Below are 14,801 nucleotides of genomic sequence, written 5' to 3'. Positions count from 1 at the left end.
AGAGATTTCCAAATCACCATTGCAATTATTACAACCCACTGTTTGTTTCAAGTTTATTTAAATCTGTTATGAAAGGTCTTCTCTTTTTCTTTTGAACCCGCTGTTGAAGGCATGCACACAATAGGACAGACTGAACACACAGTGCATTGAAAGCACATCATTTCAATTAGTGGATAGTATTTAATTTCAAATAAAACTGTCACGTTTATGCAGAGCCAACACAAAAGACGATATTTGTAGACTTGCACAATACCTGTGAGAGAAAGAGAGAGGCATGTCTGCAAATCACCATTCATTCATGAACAAATAACAAACTACTAATTACTACCACCAGACATGTCCTAGTGAAGTTCATTCCTGTGATAAAGACCTCTCTATCCATTCATTGCTATGGTGGTTCATGGTTGATTTTATATTGGAGCCGAGAGGCATCAGGATGAACAACTCCTCAAAGTCTTGGTTTCTGGGTCTTGATTCTGTGTCAATAATTAATTATTCAAATATGTTTTGACACAGAATCAAATGTTTTATTTGATTTATTTGTACGTTTATTTGGGAGGGACAGCACATATTAAAGAACACCACACATACATTGCAACACGCTTGTTTTTTTCCGGGTCATGCTATGCCCTATTCCTCTTGTCCTGAAACATCTGCAGGGTTTGTATCAACTGATATGAGACGCCGATACTGTGACCGCGTTTCTCCGTTGTCTCCGTCATCGCCGGGCAGATCGTCTATGATTTCAAAAGTGAAGTCGGAGATGGCTGCCCACTCCACGGATCTGACATGCGCTATCACCTCATCCAGCGTCTCCACCTTTTCTGCAGCCATGATGGCGGCATCTCCTGTGGATGTGTTCCCCGTCTCCTTGTGGTCCCCTGGGGTCCACTGGAGCGCTGTGTGTGGAACATGAACATGTGAGGAACATGTATAGTATGGGCCCCATGCTCATCTACAGTATGTGCTTTTTAACTAAAAATAGAAGCATCTTCAACTCAATCTATATAGTCTACAGCAGGGGTCTTCAACGTTTTTCAGACCAAGGACCCCTTGCCTGAGAGAGAGAGAAAGCAGGGACCCCCTTTATATATTGCATACATTATTTTTTTTTATAGATTTCATAAGCAGCTTCGTAGACTTGTTTCACAACACTATCATGTTGGATTCATGTTAATGTGTATTTCCAGACATTTAACCATGCACTTAAACAATACTTAGTAAACCTGACCTTTCACTCTGTACTTTCTGTACTTTCACTCTTTTTTCCCCCTATACCAAACCACTTTGCCGAAAATAGCAGATCTATAAGCGCACAACGCCTCGCAGCGCGAGCGTTGTGTGCTTGCAGATCTGCTATTTTTGGCTAAAGTTCTCCTCAGAATAGGGATGCTTGGTTGAAGCGTAATGTTTTAATCACACAAAGATTTGGCGGACCCCCTGTAGTAACTCTGAGGACCCCCTAGGGGTCCCGGACCCCCTGTTGAAGACCTCTGGTCTACAGAAAAAGACATAAAGAGTCTAAAAGCCCTGCTAGTGGACCCGAGCTGACCTGCTGAACATTACCCCCAATACTATAGTCAGTTCAAACCGAAGCAGTTTGAACTGACTGCTATTGGCATCCGCATAGTCCTGTGCTCTAGTGGTGATGGGAGTATAGTATATTCACTGAAGGGTTAACATATACTGTAAACAGCAGCAAAGGCCTTAAAGTTAATTAAAATAAAGTACCTTGATAATGACTTTTATGTCACAAGTGTTTGTTTACTATAGACTTGCAATAGCAATGGTCATTGAGTACTGTAAGCCATTGGCTCTCAAAGTGGGGTCCGGGGACCCCCAGGGGTCCTTGGGGTGGTTCCAGGGGGTCCCCAGCAAAAGTAGTTAACCACTTTATCCATTTATAAGCTGGCTATTCAAAAATAGCAGATTTACAAGCTCACAGCGCGTCACTCTGTGCTGCGAGCTAGCTTGTAGATCTGCTGTTTTTGAACATTTTTGAAAAATCTTGAAATTCTGTACAAATCCTCTCATCTGGGGGTCCCTGGCACAAAATATTTTCAGAAAAAAAAAATCAATTTGGGGGTCCTTGACATGAACAAGTTTGAGAACCACTGCTGTATGCTAAATACACACGTTCATTCAGGGGAGGTTCAACTACAATAAGAGTTGTAGTTTGCAAGCTAGTTGCTTTTTAGACAAGTGAACAGAACTTATTTGAATGATAACTTTGTGTTCTTATAGCCTGGTAAACCCTCCCTCTTGAAATCGAATTGAAATGAGATTTCCGGAGGGAGGGTTTACCAGGCTAGTGTTCTTACTGGTTAGAGAGTAAAACCCTTGCTCTTTGGGATTACCTTTCATCTTGGGGTCCTTGAACAGCTTGGCTGTGACATACTTGTCAGCGGCTGTCTTCAGGCTTGACTCGATCTGTTGGTGAGTTTCTTCCAAGAGGCTGTCTTTGAATCTATTTCTGTAAGAGTCCATTGGGCCTGCAGCCAGAGCACACATGTACAGTATGTATGAATATATTTCAGTATATTTAGGAATATTTGTAGATAGATAGATAGATCAATCTTACACTTACCACAGATTGTTGGGCACACATATCTACAGCGGTGAGTGACTGCACTCAGGATGAACACCAGACAAATAATTGAAGTCAGTATCATCAGCCCAATACCCTGTAGTTTGACAATCACAGGACAGTGTTAGTTATCACTTTGCTGCATGGTAGCTTGGAATCCAGACGGAAGTCTGGTTTGACTCATTTTGTGATGGGTTGTTGTCTTAAAATTGGAACGTTGGAACATATTGGAAAAGTGCAATTGGGTAAAACAAAAAAACGAATAAAAAAAACGAATTAAGAGGTTTCCAAGATTATAGGCCTACAGTACGTGTATGTATGTATGTATAGCCAAACTAGTGTTGCCTTTTTGTCATGTATTTGTCATGCATTTGTTTCTCAGCTCATCACAGCATAATTTCACATATTTTAAAATGAACTTGTCTCTAACTAAACAAAACATGATACAAAAGAAACAAATATTTTCATGAAAAAAAAAACATTTTAAAACATTTAAAAAAATATATAGTGGAAATGAACTCATGACTAGTGCATAATAGCTTACCGTAGAGGTGTTCTTCATCTGAAAGATGACATCTTTATCCTCATCACTGAGTTTGCTCTTATCTTTACATGGGAGATGTGACTGTTCTTCGGGCAGGCTGTACGAACAACAGAGGTACCAGTCTCCATCGATCAGCACCACCACCACCCACACCAGCGCTGCAAAGCAAGCCCTGTTCAGCAGCCCGGTGAGCGCCGAGAGGAAGTGACACTTGGACCGGGAGTTCGCGCGGCAGCAGTATCTGGAGGTGAAATCCAAACTCCTCTGGAAACGCTTGTTGATCGCCAGGACTAAGAAAAGGACGAGGACAGCGGGGAGGATCATGACGGTCCAACAGTACCAGAGGTTGTCGGCTTTGTTCGCACAGCTGCATCGGTACTCCGTCCGAATTTGAGAGTGCAAAAGAAAAACAAAACCAATGAGAATGAAAAAGCTGCTCACTCCAGAGAGGTCTGTGACCATTCGTGCCAGTGCTGTATTTCCAATGCTGAGAAAGTTACCCATGGTGTCCACTTGCAGACAATAATGTCAAAGAAAGTAAGGTTTTTAAAACACTGCTGCACACACAAAAAAAAAATCACCTGTAGGCTATTTCATGAAGTCTAGTGACTATATTGTGTGTCAAAATCCCAGAATGAGCCGGCCTGCAAGTGTCTCTGGTTCTACCTCCCCATGTGTGGCTCAACTTCCTCCTCTATACTCAGGATACTTTCTGCAACCTTCTCGTCACTGTTATTTCCTGTTTGTCTATAATCGGGCCACCACAAGCTAAGATAACACACCCTCAACTGCAGGTCCGTTTTCTCTTTGAGAGAAAAACGGCCCTTTATTAAATTATTAAATGCAAATAAGGTGCCACAATTGCATGGTCATTGGTCATACTGTTCATACAGGACAAGATGCATTTAACCATGGGGTATCAAGGATCATGGGTACCCTAAAGGATATGGGGTACCCTGAAATATTTTGTATTTCAACATAGGAACACTTAAAACAAGCCTGTCAAGAGAAGGATACCTGAAACATAGGGTAAATTTGAGGCAAACATAATGGGGCTTGCTGCCATTCCATTTTATCACCCACAGCTAGCGCTTTAATCCCACTAATATCACTGTGGTTTCGATCCTAAGCCATGAAAGGGCACACAACATCGATCCAGCGTTGGGGATATTTGCTCGGACATGACCTCTCTGAGCACTATTAAGGGTAGTTGGTTTCCTTGCTCAATTTGTATGTCATAACTAGTTGGGAAATGGTTCTGAGACTGACTCTCATTTTCTCTTTTACAACGCTGTTGAAGGCATGCAAGACTGCAGTGCACATCATAGGATCGACTGCACAATGTAGGAAAGCACAACAATAGGCTCTATTCACAGCAGCCATATTATGAAGACATTCACAGGTGTTACCAATGATACTAATGAAGGCTCTGTACCATTCTGGTCAAACAGAGTCAGGGTGCTGGTATTGTGCATGTTGGCCCACTGGAAACACTCTGTTACACCAGTGGGTCTACAGTTGGTGTCCAGGGACCCTCATGGGCTTCCAAATGGCCCCTTACAGGTGTGTAACTCTGAGAGTATACAAATGGAACCAAATGGACCTTTACGGGTCCATTTGGTTCCATTTGTACACTCTCAGAGTTATGGGGGTCGTGGAAACTACTGTGCTACACTAAATGGAACAGAGCCTTCATTAGTATCATTGGTAACACCTGGGAAGGAAGTGATAATATGGCTGCTGTGAATAGAGCCTATTCAAATCACCATTCATTCATGAACAAATAACAAACTACTAATTTCTACCAGACATGTCCTAGACCTAGTGAAGTTAATTCCTGTGATAAGGACCTCTCTATCCATTCATTGCTATGGGGGTTCATGGTTGATTTTATATTGGAGCCGGGAGGCATCAGGGTGAACACATGAAATCATTATTTAATCAGCGTTTACTGTTTAAGCCAAACATTCTCAAAGAGGTCTTCTGCTCTTTTGGGCCATTTTGTGGTGCCACAGATTGAAAACCCATTACTTTTCCCCATAGAGATTTCCACAAATATTTATATAAATCATTTTAAGCCTGGAACCAAGCCATCCAGGCTCCTGGTGAATCATGACCATAAAACATTTGATTCAGTGTCAAAAAACTATTTCAGAAAAGCACAAAAAAAAGGGTATTTATTAAATATAGTATATGATATAATTAAATATTCAAATATGTTTTGACACAGAATCAAATGTTTTATTTGATTTATTTGTACGTTTATTTGGGAGGGACAGCACATATTAATTAACACCACACATACAACCCACTGAGCATATTTCGGGCTATTAGACGTCTAAAATACGTCTAAGGGCTAGGCTAAAATAGGGTTATAATTGATATAAAAGTGAAAGTTTTTTCGACGTCTCGGCTTAGCCCAGAAGTTGATTAGCTGTTTTTTAAGCGTCTATTTATAGACCGTCTCTATATTATAGCCGTTGAAATGACGTCTATAATATAGACGTCTATATATAGACGCTTAAAAAACAGATAGGCTAAGCCTAGACGTCTAAAAAAAGTTCACTATTAGACCAATTATAACCCCGTTTTAGACGGAGGTCTAATAGCCGACTATGGCTCACTGGGAATGCAATCTAAATACGCCAGATTTAACAAGAATGCTCATTTCCATCCGTATAGTCCCCAAAGCAACATGCTTGTTTTCTGTATTTTTGGGTCATGCTATGACCTATTCCTCTTGTCCTGATACATCTGCAGGGTTTGTATCAACTGATATGAGGCGTCGATACTGTGACCGCGTTTCTCCGTTGTTGACGACATCGCCGGGCAGATCGTCTATGATTTCAAAAGTGAAGTCGGAGATGGCTGCCCACTCCACGGATCTGACCTGCGCTATCACCTCATCCAGCGTCTCCACCTTTTCTGCAGCCATGATGGCGGCATCTCCTGTGGATGTGTTCCCCACCTCCTTGTGGTCCCCTGGGGTCCACTGGAGCACTGTGTGTGGAACATGTACATGTGAGGAACACATAGTATGGGCCCCATGCTCATGTGAGTGTGGAGTCTACAGTATGTGCCTTTGAACTAAAAATAGAAGCATCTTCAACTCAATCTATATATACTGTAGTCTACAGAAAAAGCCCTGCTAGTGGACCCGAGCTGACGTGCTGCACCTTACCCCCAAACCAAGTTCAAACCAAAGCAGTTTGAACTGACTGCTATTGGCATCCGTATAGCCCTGTGCTCTAGTGGTGATCGGGGTATAGTATATTCACTGAAGGATTAACATATACTGTAAACAGCAGCAAAGGCCTTAAAGTTAAATAAAATAAAGTACCTTGATTATTAGTTTTGTATGTCACAAGTGTTTGTTTACTATAGAGTTGCAAGAGCAATGAGTACTGTAAGCTAAATGCACACATTCATTCAGGGGAGGTTGCATTGTAGTTTAAAAGCTAGTTGCTTTTTAGACAAGTGAACAGAACTTATTTGAATGATGATTTTGTGTTCTTACTGGTTAGAGTGTAATTAACCCTTGCTCCTTGGGATTACCTTTCATCTTGGGGTCCTTGAACAGCTTGGCTGTGACATACTTGTCAGCAGCTGTCTTCAGGCTTGACTTGATCTGTTGGTGAGTTTCTTCCAAGAGGCTGTCTTTGAATTTGTTTCTGTAAGAGTCCATTTGGCCTGCAGCCAGAGCACACATGTACAGAATGTATGAATATATTTCAGTATATTTTAGGAATATTTGTAGATAGATAGATAGATCGATCGATAGATCGATCTTACACTTACCACAGATTGTTGGGCACACATATCTACAGCGGTGAGTGACTGCACTCAGGATGAACACCAGACAAATAATTGAAGTCAGTATCATCAGCCCAATACCCTGTAGTTTGACAATCACAGGACAGTGTTAGTTATCACTTTGCTGCATGGTAGCTTGGAATCCAGACGGACTTGCTACGTTAATTTTTTGGGTCTTTTCACTCAAACCAAAAGGTGAATGTCATATTTTAAAATTAACTTGACTCTAACTAAACAAAACATGATGCAAAAGAAACAAATATTTTCATGAAAGAACATTTTAAAACATATATAGTGGCAATGAACTTATGCCTTGTGACAATGAACCCAGCAATAGGGCTGGTTGTCACAATGTGGCAGAGATACTTGTACTTAATCGACATTATATCTACCATAAGCTATGGATAGAAACCTACTAGTTCTTACTCAAACATTTCAATCCATTCTGTTGTGGATGTTTGTACTGTGATCTATATTTCTTGTACTGATTTTTATTTTATTTTTTGTTGTTGTTGGGGTAGTTACTCACCCATCTGTGTAATGTCAAGCACCAATCATGTATATATATATTGTGTTATCTTTTGGTCCAATGTAAGTATGTGTAATCTATATTTGTATCAGTGTCCTTGTCCTTTTATAACGTGTCTGAGCTGAGCTGTTTGTCTTGTCTTGTCTTGTTTTGTCTTTGTGTAAAAAAAATAAAATCAATAAAAATACTATTGAAAAAAAAAAAACATTTCAATCCATGTTGAAATAACTCTTTTATAATGTTCTGATGCTGAGAAATGCACAAACGTGTGCAAAACATGCGGTCTTCCCCTATATACACTATACAAAATTGAACAAATTAATTAAACTAAAGATGTACCTATATTATATTATATATTGCTAGTACTTTACTAGTGCGTAATAGCTTACCGTAGAGGTGTTCTTCATCTGAAAGATGACATCTTTCTCTTCATCGTTGAGTTTGCTCTTATCTTTACATGGGAGATGTGACTGTTCTTCGGGCAGGCTGTACGAACAACAGAGGTACCAGTCTCCATCGATCAGCACCACCACCACCCACACCAGCGCCGCAAAGCAAGCCCTGTTCAGCAGCGCGATGAGCGCCGAGAGGAAGTGACACTTGGACCGGGAGTTCGCGCGGCAGCAGTATCTGGAGGTGAAATCCAAACTCCTCTGGAAACGCTTGTTGATCGCCAGGACTAAGAAAAGGATGAGGACAGCGGGGAGGATCATGATGGTCCAACAGTACCAGAGGTTGGCGGCTTTGTTCGCACAGCTGCATCGGTACTCCATCCGAATTTGAGAGTGCAAAAGAAAAACAAAACCCATGAGAATGAAAAAGCCGCTCACTCCCGAGAGGTCTGTGACCATTCGTGCCATTGCTGTATTTCCCATGCTGAGAAAGTTACCCATGGTGTCCACTTGCAGACAATAATGTCAAAGAAAGTAAGGTTTTAAAAAACAGCAGCACACAAAAAAAAACACCTGTAGGCTATTTCATGAAGTCTTTTTAGTGTCTATATTGTTTAAAAATCACAGAATGGGCCGGCTTGCAAGTGTCTCTGGTTCTACCTCCCCATGTACGGCTCAACTTCCTTCTTTATTCTCAGGATGCTCTCTGCTACCTTCACGTCACTGTTATTTCCTGTTTGTCTATAATCGGGCCACCACAAGCTAAGATAACACACCCTCAACTGCAGGGTCGTTTTCTCTTCTTGAGACTCGTTTCTGGCAAAATAATGTAAATGCAAATACGGTGCCACAATTGCATAGTCATACTGTACATACAGGACTAATATGAATGTAACCATGGAGTATCAAAGGATCATGGGTACCCTAAAGGATAAGGGGTACCCTAAAATATTTTGTATTTCAACATAGGAACACTTAAAACAAGCCTGTCAAGAGAAGGACACCTGAAACGTAGGGTAAATTTGAGGCAAAGATGATGGGGCTTGCTGCCATTCCATTTTATCACCCACAGCTAGCTCTTTATTCCCACTAATCTCTCTGTGGTTTCGATCCTAAGCCATGAAAGGGCACACAACATCTATCCAGCATTGGGGATATTTGCTCGGACATAACCTCTCTGAGGACTATTAAGGGTTCCATTTCATAACTAGTTGGGAAATGGTTCTGAGACTGAATCTCATTTTCTTTTTTACTCGCCGTTGAAGGCATGCAAGACTGCACATCATAGGATAGACTGCACAATGTAGGAAAGCACAACAATTGAAAATGGTGGATAATATTTTATTTTCAACTGAAACTTGAGCCAACATAAAGATGATAATATGTACACTTCGAAGATGGCAGAGAGAGGCATGTATGCAAACCACACATTTATTCATTCACGAACAAATTACAAACTTCAAATTTTGAGTTTCATACACAGCAATTTCAAGATGATAAAGACCTCTCTACCCATTAATTTCTATGGGGGTGTATGATTGATTTTAAATTAGAGCCAGGAGGTATTAGGAGACAGTATTCAATAATACTCAAAGCTTTTGTTTTGCTCTTCTGCTACAGTATTCAAACATGCAGGGGTGTGTAGTGCCGATACGGTGACGCTTGGTCTTCACCGGGCAGATCATCTATAACTTCAAAAGCGAAGTTGGAGATGGCTGTCCATTGCAAGGATCCGACTTGTGTTACTTGGTTTTCTGTGGTCATGAAGTCAGTACCTAGTAAGGCTGCATGATCCGCCACCTCCTGGCCCCCTGTGGTACACTGAAGCACTGTGTGGGGACAACCATAGACATATAATAAAAGGTAGACACCTCCTCCGACTCTGGGGGCGTCTGTATCGCGGCCGCCATATTTGGAGAGGCACACTGCCTGACTACTGGCCAATCACAGTGCATCTTTTCCGGGACTTGGCAGAATATAGTCGTATAACTAGAACCAGGAGACCTGGTACTGCCAGACCCCTAGTGATTGAAATCTGAATGGCCGGGCTTCGCATGACGTGTGTCCCTTCTATGACGAAAGGGGGACAGACTTTTTTGGCTGGGGCCGGGGGACAAAGTGACATACCATGTATGGAGAAAACAGATACAAAGCCTCATGTAAGCCCGACCCCTTGGGTCTGGCAAAAATATAACGGGATATCTTTATACAGCTAGATTCTGACAAGTACCGGAAAAGACGCGCTGTGATTGGCCAGTAGTCAAGAAGCTTGCCTTCTCCAAATATGACGGCCGCGATACAGCTCGCTCCAATGAACTTCAGCGGCCAATGAGGTATCTAGGTTTCTATACTGTATCTGAGGACAACAACATGTGAGGAACACGTATTCGAGTATGGAGTTTGTACACACCTGCATATCGTTGTGGTCGGGCAGAAACCTCCTATCTCCATACTAACTTTTTGTTTTTTCGTAAATTAAACGGACGAACTTGATCATACTACAGTGTCACCCAAAAGCATCAAAATTAGCAGATCCACAAACTCGTAACTTGTAGATCTGCTGCTTTTGCCATTTTTTAAATTTGAATCCTGAAAAGTAACAGTTTTGGACATATGGATTTTTTCCACCCGACAGAGATGATATGCCAGTGGTGGTTCTCAAACCTCTTAATTTCGAGGACCCCCATAACTCTTAGTATACAAATGGAACCAAATGGACCCCATTTGTATACAGACCTGTAAAGGTTGAGGCCCCTCAACAAACCCTGAGGGTCCCTGGACCCCACCTTGAGAACCACTTACATATGCCTTTGAATTAAAAAGAGAAGCATCTTTAACCCAATCTACAGGCTACATAAACACAAGACGAGAAGACAGAGTCTACTGTAAAAGTCCTGCTATTGGCTCCTAGCTGCCAAGTGTCCCCACTGGTTAGAACAAAGCATTGGTTCTCAAAGTGGGGTCCCAAAAAGTCCAAAAGTGGGGTTCCCCTTGGGGAGATACCAGGGGGTCCCCAGCTAAATTAGTTAATAAGGCGTCACGATCATTTGAACCCCTTTATCCATATTTTATACTTTGGCTATTTTTGAAAAATCTTGAAAATGGGTGCAAAGGCGAACATTTTTAACAAATCTTTGCTTCCGGGGGTCCCTGGCACAACATATTTTCAAGTGGGGGTCCGTGGCCACATGCATATGTTCTCCGGTATTACCTTTCAGTCTGGGGTCGTTGAACAACTTGGCCGTGACATACTGGTCAGCGGCTGTCTCCAGGCCTGACTTGAGGTGTTGGTGAGCTTTTTCTAAGAGGCTGTCTTTGAAAGTGTTTCGGTAAGAGCCTATCGGACCTGCAGCCAGGGGTACACACATGCATTTAGGAACGCTTTAGATAGATGTTGAAGGGTGGGTTAAGTGATATCTTTTGGTTAAAACAACAAACCTTTTTTGTTTTTGTTAAAAAGGTTAAAGCACTATATGCAATAGTACTCATTGCAATAGAATATCCCCATCTCTCCAGCTCTTAAACAAACAGGGAATACATTTTCAGGTGGGTCTGCAATTTCTATCAATCAGGAAATAGTACCCATTTATCAGCTTAAAATTGTATAGTGTCCCAGTTCCAGGTTTGTCTGCTAATTCCTTTGTGTCATCACTTCTAATTTCACTCGTTTATGTGTGTGTTCTCTCTCCTGATTGGATACAATTGGTATCCTGACCTGAAAATGCATTGTCTATTTACCAAAGAGCTGGAGGGCAGAGGAAACCCCTGTTACTGATTAATCATTCCATGGCAATGATAACTAGAATACAGAGGTATTTAACAATTATTTTAACAAAACAAACACACAGAGAGACAAAGACAGAGTGAGAGAGATACAGAGCGAGAGACTTACCACAGAGTGCTGGGCACAGAGATCTACAGCACTGAGAGACTGCACTCAGGATGAACACCAGAAGAACAACTGAGGTGAGTATCAGCAGGCCAATAGTCTGTAGTTTGACACAAAAGAGGACAGTAGTTATGAAACATTTATCATCACTTTTCCGCATGATACCGTACAGTAGCTACTGTACAGGCATACATTTTTCTAATCCTCAGCTCACATTATCATTTCACACATGTTAAAACTAGAAAAGTGCGCTCCTCAGAGTGCAAATCCCCACCAGGCCCGTTTGCCTTGGCTGTCAGTCATGGGGTGCAGCCATCAGGACACAAGGAAGCTGCGGGGGAGATTTGGAGGTTTGTACGACTGTTTGCGTTTGTGGTAGAAGTGGGCAGAACACGTTTAATTGACTGGACATGGGGTTACAGATTATTTAAAAAAAAATCTCAATAAAACTTTCAATCCACGTTCAAATATTTTTTGTTTGATGAGAAATTCAAACAAGTAAACAAAAAGAGAGAATCAAAACAGAATTGTCTTATATAAAAATAATTAACAAACTAAAAGACAAATTTGGAACAATCAATGCAGTATCGATGAAATGCTCCTTTAATGCCAACAATGCAACACTACTGTACTAAGACTTCCAAGTGATTGTCTAGGATTTCTGACAGCTCACCATTGACGTGTTCTTCAACTGAGAGACGACATCTCTCTCGTCATCACGGAGTTGGCTTTTATCTTTACACGGGAGATATGACTGCTCTTTGGGCAGGCTGTACGAACAACAGAGGTACCACTCTCCATGGATCAGCAACACCACAACCCATGCCAGCGCTGCGAAACAAGCCCTGTTCAGCAGTCCCATGAGCGTCGTGAGGAAGTGACACTTAAACAGGGTGTTCTTGCGGAAGCAGTTTGTGGAGGTGAAATGCAAACTCCTCTGGAAACGCTTGTTGATCCCGAGCACGAGGAACAGGAACAGGATGGCGGGGAGGATCATGATGCTCCAACAGTACCAGAGGTTCGCGGCTTTGTTCGCGCAGCTGCACCTGTACTCCATCTGCATTTGCGAGTGCCAAAGGAAAACGATGCCCATGATGACGAAAAAGCCGCTCACTCCGGAGAGGTCCGTGACCACCCGTTTCATCGCTGTGTTTCCTAAGCTGAGAATGCCCCCCATGCTCTCTACCTGCAGACAACAATGACAAAAGGAAAGAAGATTTTAAAACACTGCTGCAGACAAAACCCAAGTCTTTGGGTGGCAGATCAATATGGCAATATGGACTTTATCTGTTTGACCAGTACATGTACCGATTCACTCTCATCCAATAGTACCAATGGTACTGACAATGGACTAATGGCATAGCACTGTAGCTTAGTGGGTAGAGTGGCTGTCTGGTACAGGTTCGCCATCCTGGCCCCGGTCTATGTATCGAACCCACAACTCGTCATAACCATCTCAGCAGCCATCAACTGAGTGAAGCTGAAAGCTGAGTTTACCCTGTGGGATTAATATGGTAATCAAATCTGTGTAAAACATACCAATATACTTGTGACCCCATGCACGGTCACTGCTTTATCAGGACACTCCAAATGACTTGATGCAACTGTCTAACTACATGTACTGGTCCAGGGGTGGGAAACTTTGATGATGGAGAGAGCCACTATATTTCCACACTCACTCCAGAGGGCCATATTGCATATACAGTCGGGCCATTCTATGTCACACAAAAGTAGCCAAAATAGCCGATCTACAAGCTCAAAACGCGTCGCAGTGCGACGTGTTTTGAGCTTGTAGATCTGCTATTTTGGCTATTTTTTCATTGGAATCCTGATTTTTTTTTTGCTATTTTTTAATTGGAATCCTGAAAAGTATGTATTTTTAAAATTTCAAATGCATTTAGTTATACTTATGTTACCTTTATGAACTTAAATACAAAAACATTGGACATAGAAAAGACAATAGAATTTTAATACTAGTCATTAAGCTACTAATATATACATAAGTCATTAAAGCGGGTCATGTTTGCATGTTTGGAATTGTAACAGCTGAAATCAATATCAGGATTCTGATATTAACCTGCGGCCCCCGGGCCGCCAGTTGCCCATGTATGTACTGGTCAAACATAAAGGTCAAGCCTAACAGGTCAAGACTAAGATATATCATAACAGCACTTCATGAAGTATCTTATTGGGCAGGTCTTGTAACACAAAGTGGGTCATACTTTGCTCTCCCCCACTGTGGGTGAGAACACACCATTTGTCCCCATTGTAACAGTACCATTGCTTACAAATTAAAAAATGTTTATTGGCTGTGTTATGGATTAGATAAGTTTAATCTTTTTTGGATGATGCTTACCAAAGTATGCATGTGCTCAAAAGAAAATTGGGGGAAAAACACAAATCACTTCCTGTATTTATACACTGTGACATCATCAGTGATGTCACTGGATCAACCCAAGTACGCGGTGGGGGGTCAGGTAAGTTAGGTAATTGATTGATGTTGTTTGTGATATGATTATGTAAGGCTGATGTAATTGTATATGTGTTCAATGTAAACCATGTGAAAGTGTGTCTATTTTGAAGTTGGTGAGAAGGAATAATCCTGTTTTAAGGCTAATGTCTTAACCTGCAGGAATGCTTTAGGTCCAGTAGAAGTACTCCTGCTGATTCCTAACTACTTTTTCCTTGGGTTGTTTCATTCTCAAGATGTGAAAGAAAGGCAATTTGTTTTTTACTGGTTACCTACAGCCAATGCAACCTTTGCTGCTGTGTGCCAAGCAGGGAGGCATTGGGTAATTTGGTTACTATTTTTATAGTTCAGTCAGACAACTATTGGATTGGATTAGAATATATATTTATTAAGCAAGCTTGAGCATAGATATAGGAAGCATAAAGAAGCATAGTTTGGCGTCAGGTCTCTGAATCCATTCACTCCCTGTAAGAATAACATTTTAATAAATGTTACATGCCAAATGGCATTTACAGGGAGTGAATAAAGACCCCCACGGGGATCTAGAAATAGAACCTACAGGTGGATGCCGGGGAGG

At 41.6% G+C, this 14,801-nt stretch overlaps 2 protein-coding genes across 2 annotated transcripts; both read right to left on the bottom strand.

Moving 5' to 3' along the window:
• Window positions 1-600: 600 nt before the first annotated feature.
• Window positions 601-3,736, bottom strand: LOC311040898 (uncharacterized protein). The gene is made up of 4 exons (XM_084051284.1): window positions 3,132-3,736; window positions 2,588-2,684; window positions 2,358-2,492; window positions 601-899 (listed from the first exon to the last, which is right to left on the bottom strand). The coding sequence occupies exons 1-4, from the start codon at window positions 3,633-3,635 to the stop codon at window positions 631-633; spliced, it is 1,005 nt and encodes a 334-aa protein (XP_083907410.1). The 5' UTR covers window positions 3,636-3,736; the 3' UTR covers window positions 601-630.
• Window positions 3,737-5,862: 2,126 nt separating this feature from the next.
• LOC311040538 (uncharacterized protein) lies at window positions 5,863-8,471 on the bottom strand (the record flags this gene model as incomplete). The annotated part of the gene is made up of 4 exons (XM_084050869.1): window positions 7,863-8,471; window positions 6,930-7,026; window positions 6,687-6,821; window positions 5,863-6,131 (listed from the first exon to the last, which is right to left on the bottom strand). Exons 1-4 carry the CDS (start codon window positions 8,364-8,366, stop codon window positions 5,863-5,865), a joined length of 1,005 nt encoding a protein of 334 aa, XP_083906995.1. The 5' UTR covers window positions 8,367-8,471.
• Window positions 8,472-14,801: the final 6,330 nt, after the last annotated feature.

The sequence above is a fragment of the Gymnoscopelus microlampas genome (assembly GCF_963454915.1).
Source record: "Gymnoscopelus microlampas genome assembly, chromosome: 24".
Taxonomy (NCBI): domain Eukaryota; kingdom Metazoa; phylum Chordata; class Actinopteri; order Myctophiformes; family Myctophidae; genus Gymnoscopelus; species Gymnoscopelus microlampas.
Note: the sequence above shows the minus strand (reverse complement) of the source record. Positions and strands in the feature narration are given on the sequence as shown.

Bases quoted from the DNA above. Each gene is read 5' to 3' on its own strand.
- LOC311040898 (XM_084051284.1), bottom strand. From the start codon at position 3,635: ATGGGTAACTTTCTCAGCATTGGAAATACAGCACTGGCACGAATGGTC. The intron at 2,685-3,131 runs GTAAGCTATTAT...GTCAAACTACAG, and splicing joins AGATGAAGAACACCTCTACG to GGTATTGGGCTGATGATACT. The intron at 2,493-2,587 runs GTAAGTGTAAGA...CTCTGGCTGCAG, and splicing joins TGTGTGCCCAACAATCTGTG to GCCCAATGGACTCTTACAGA.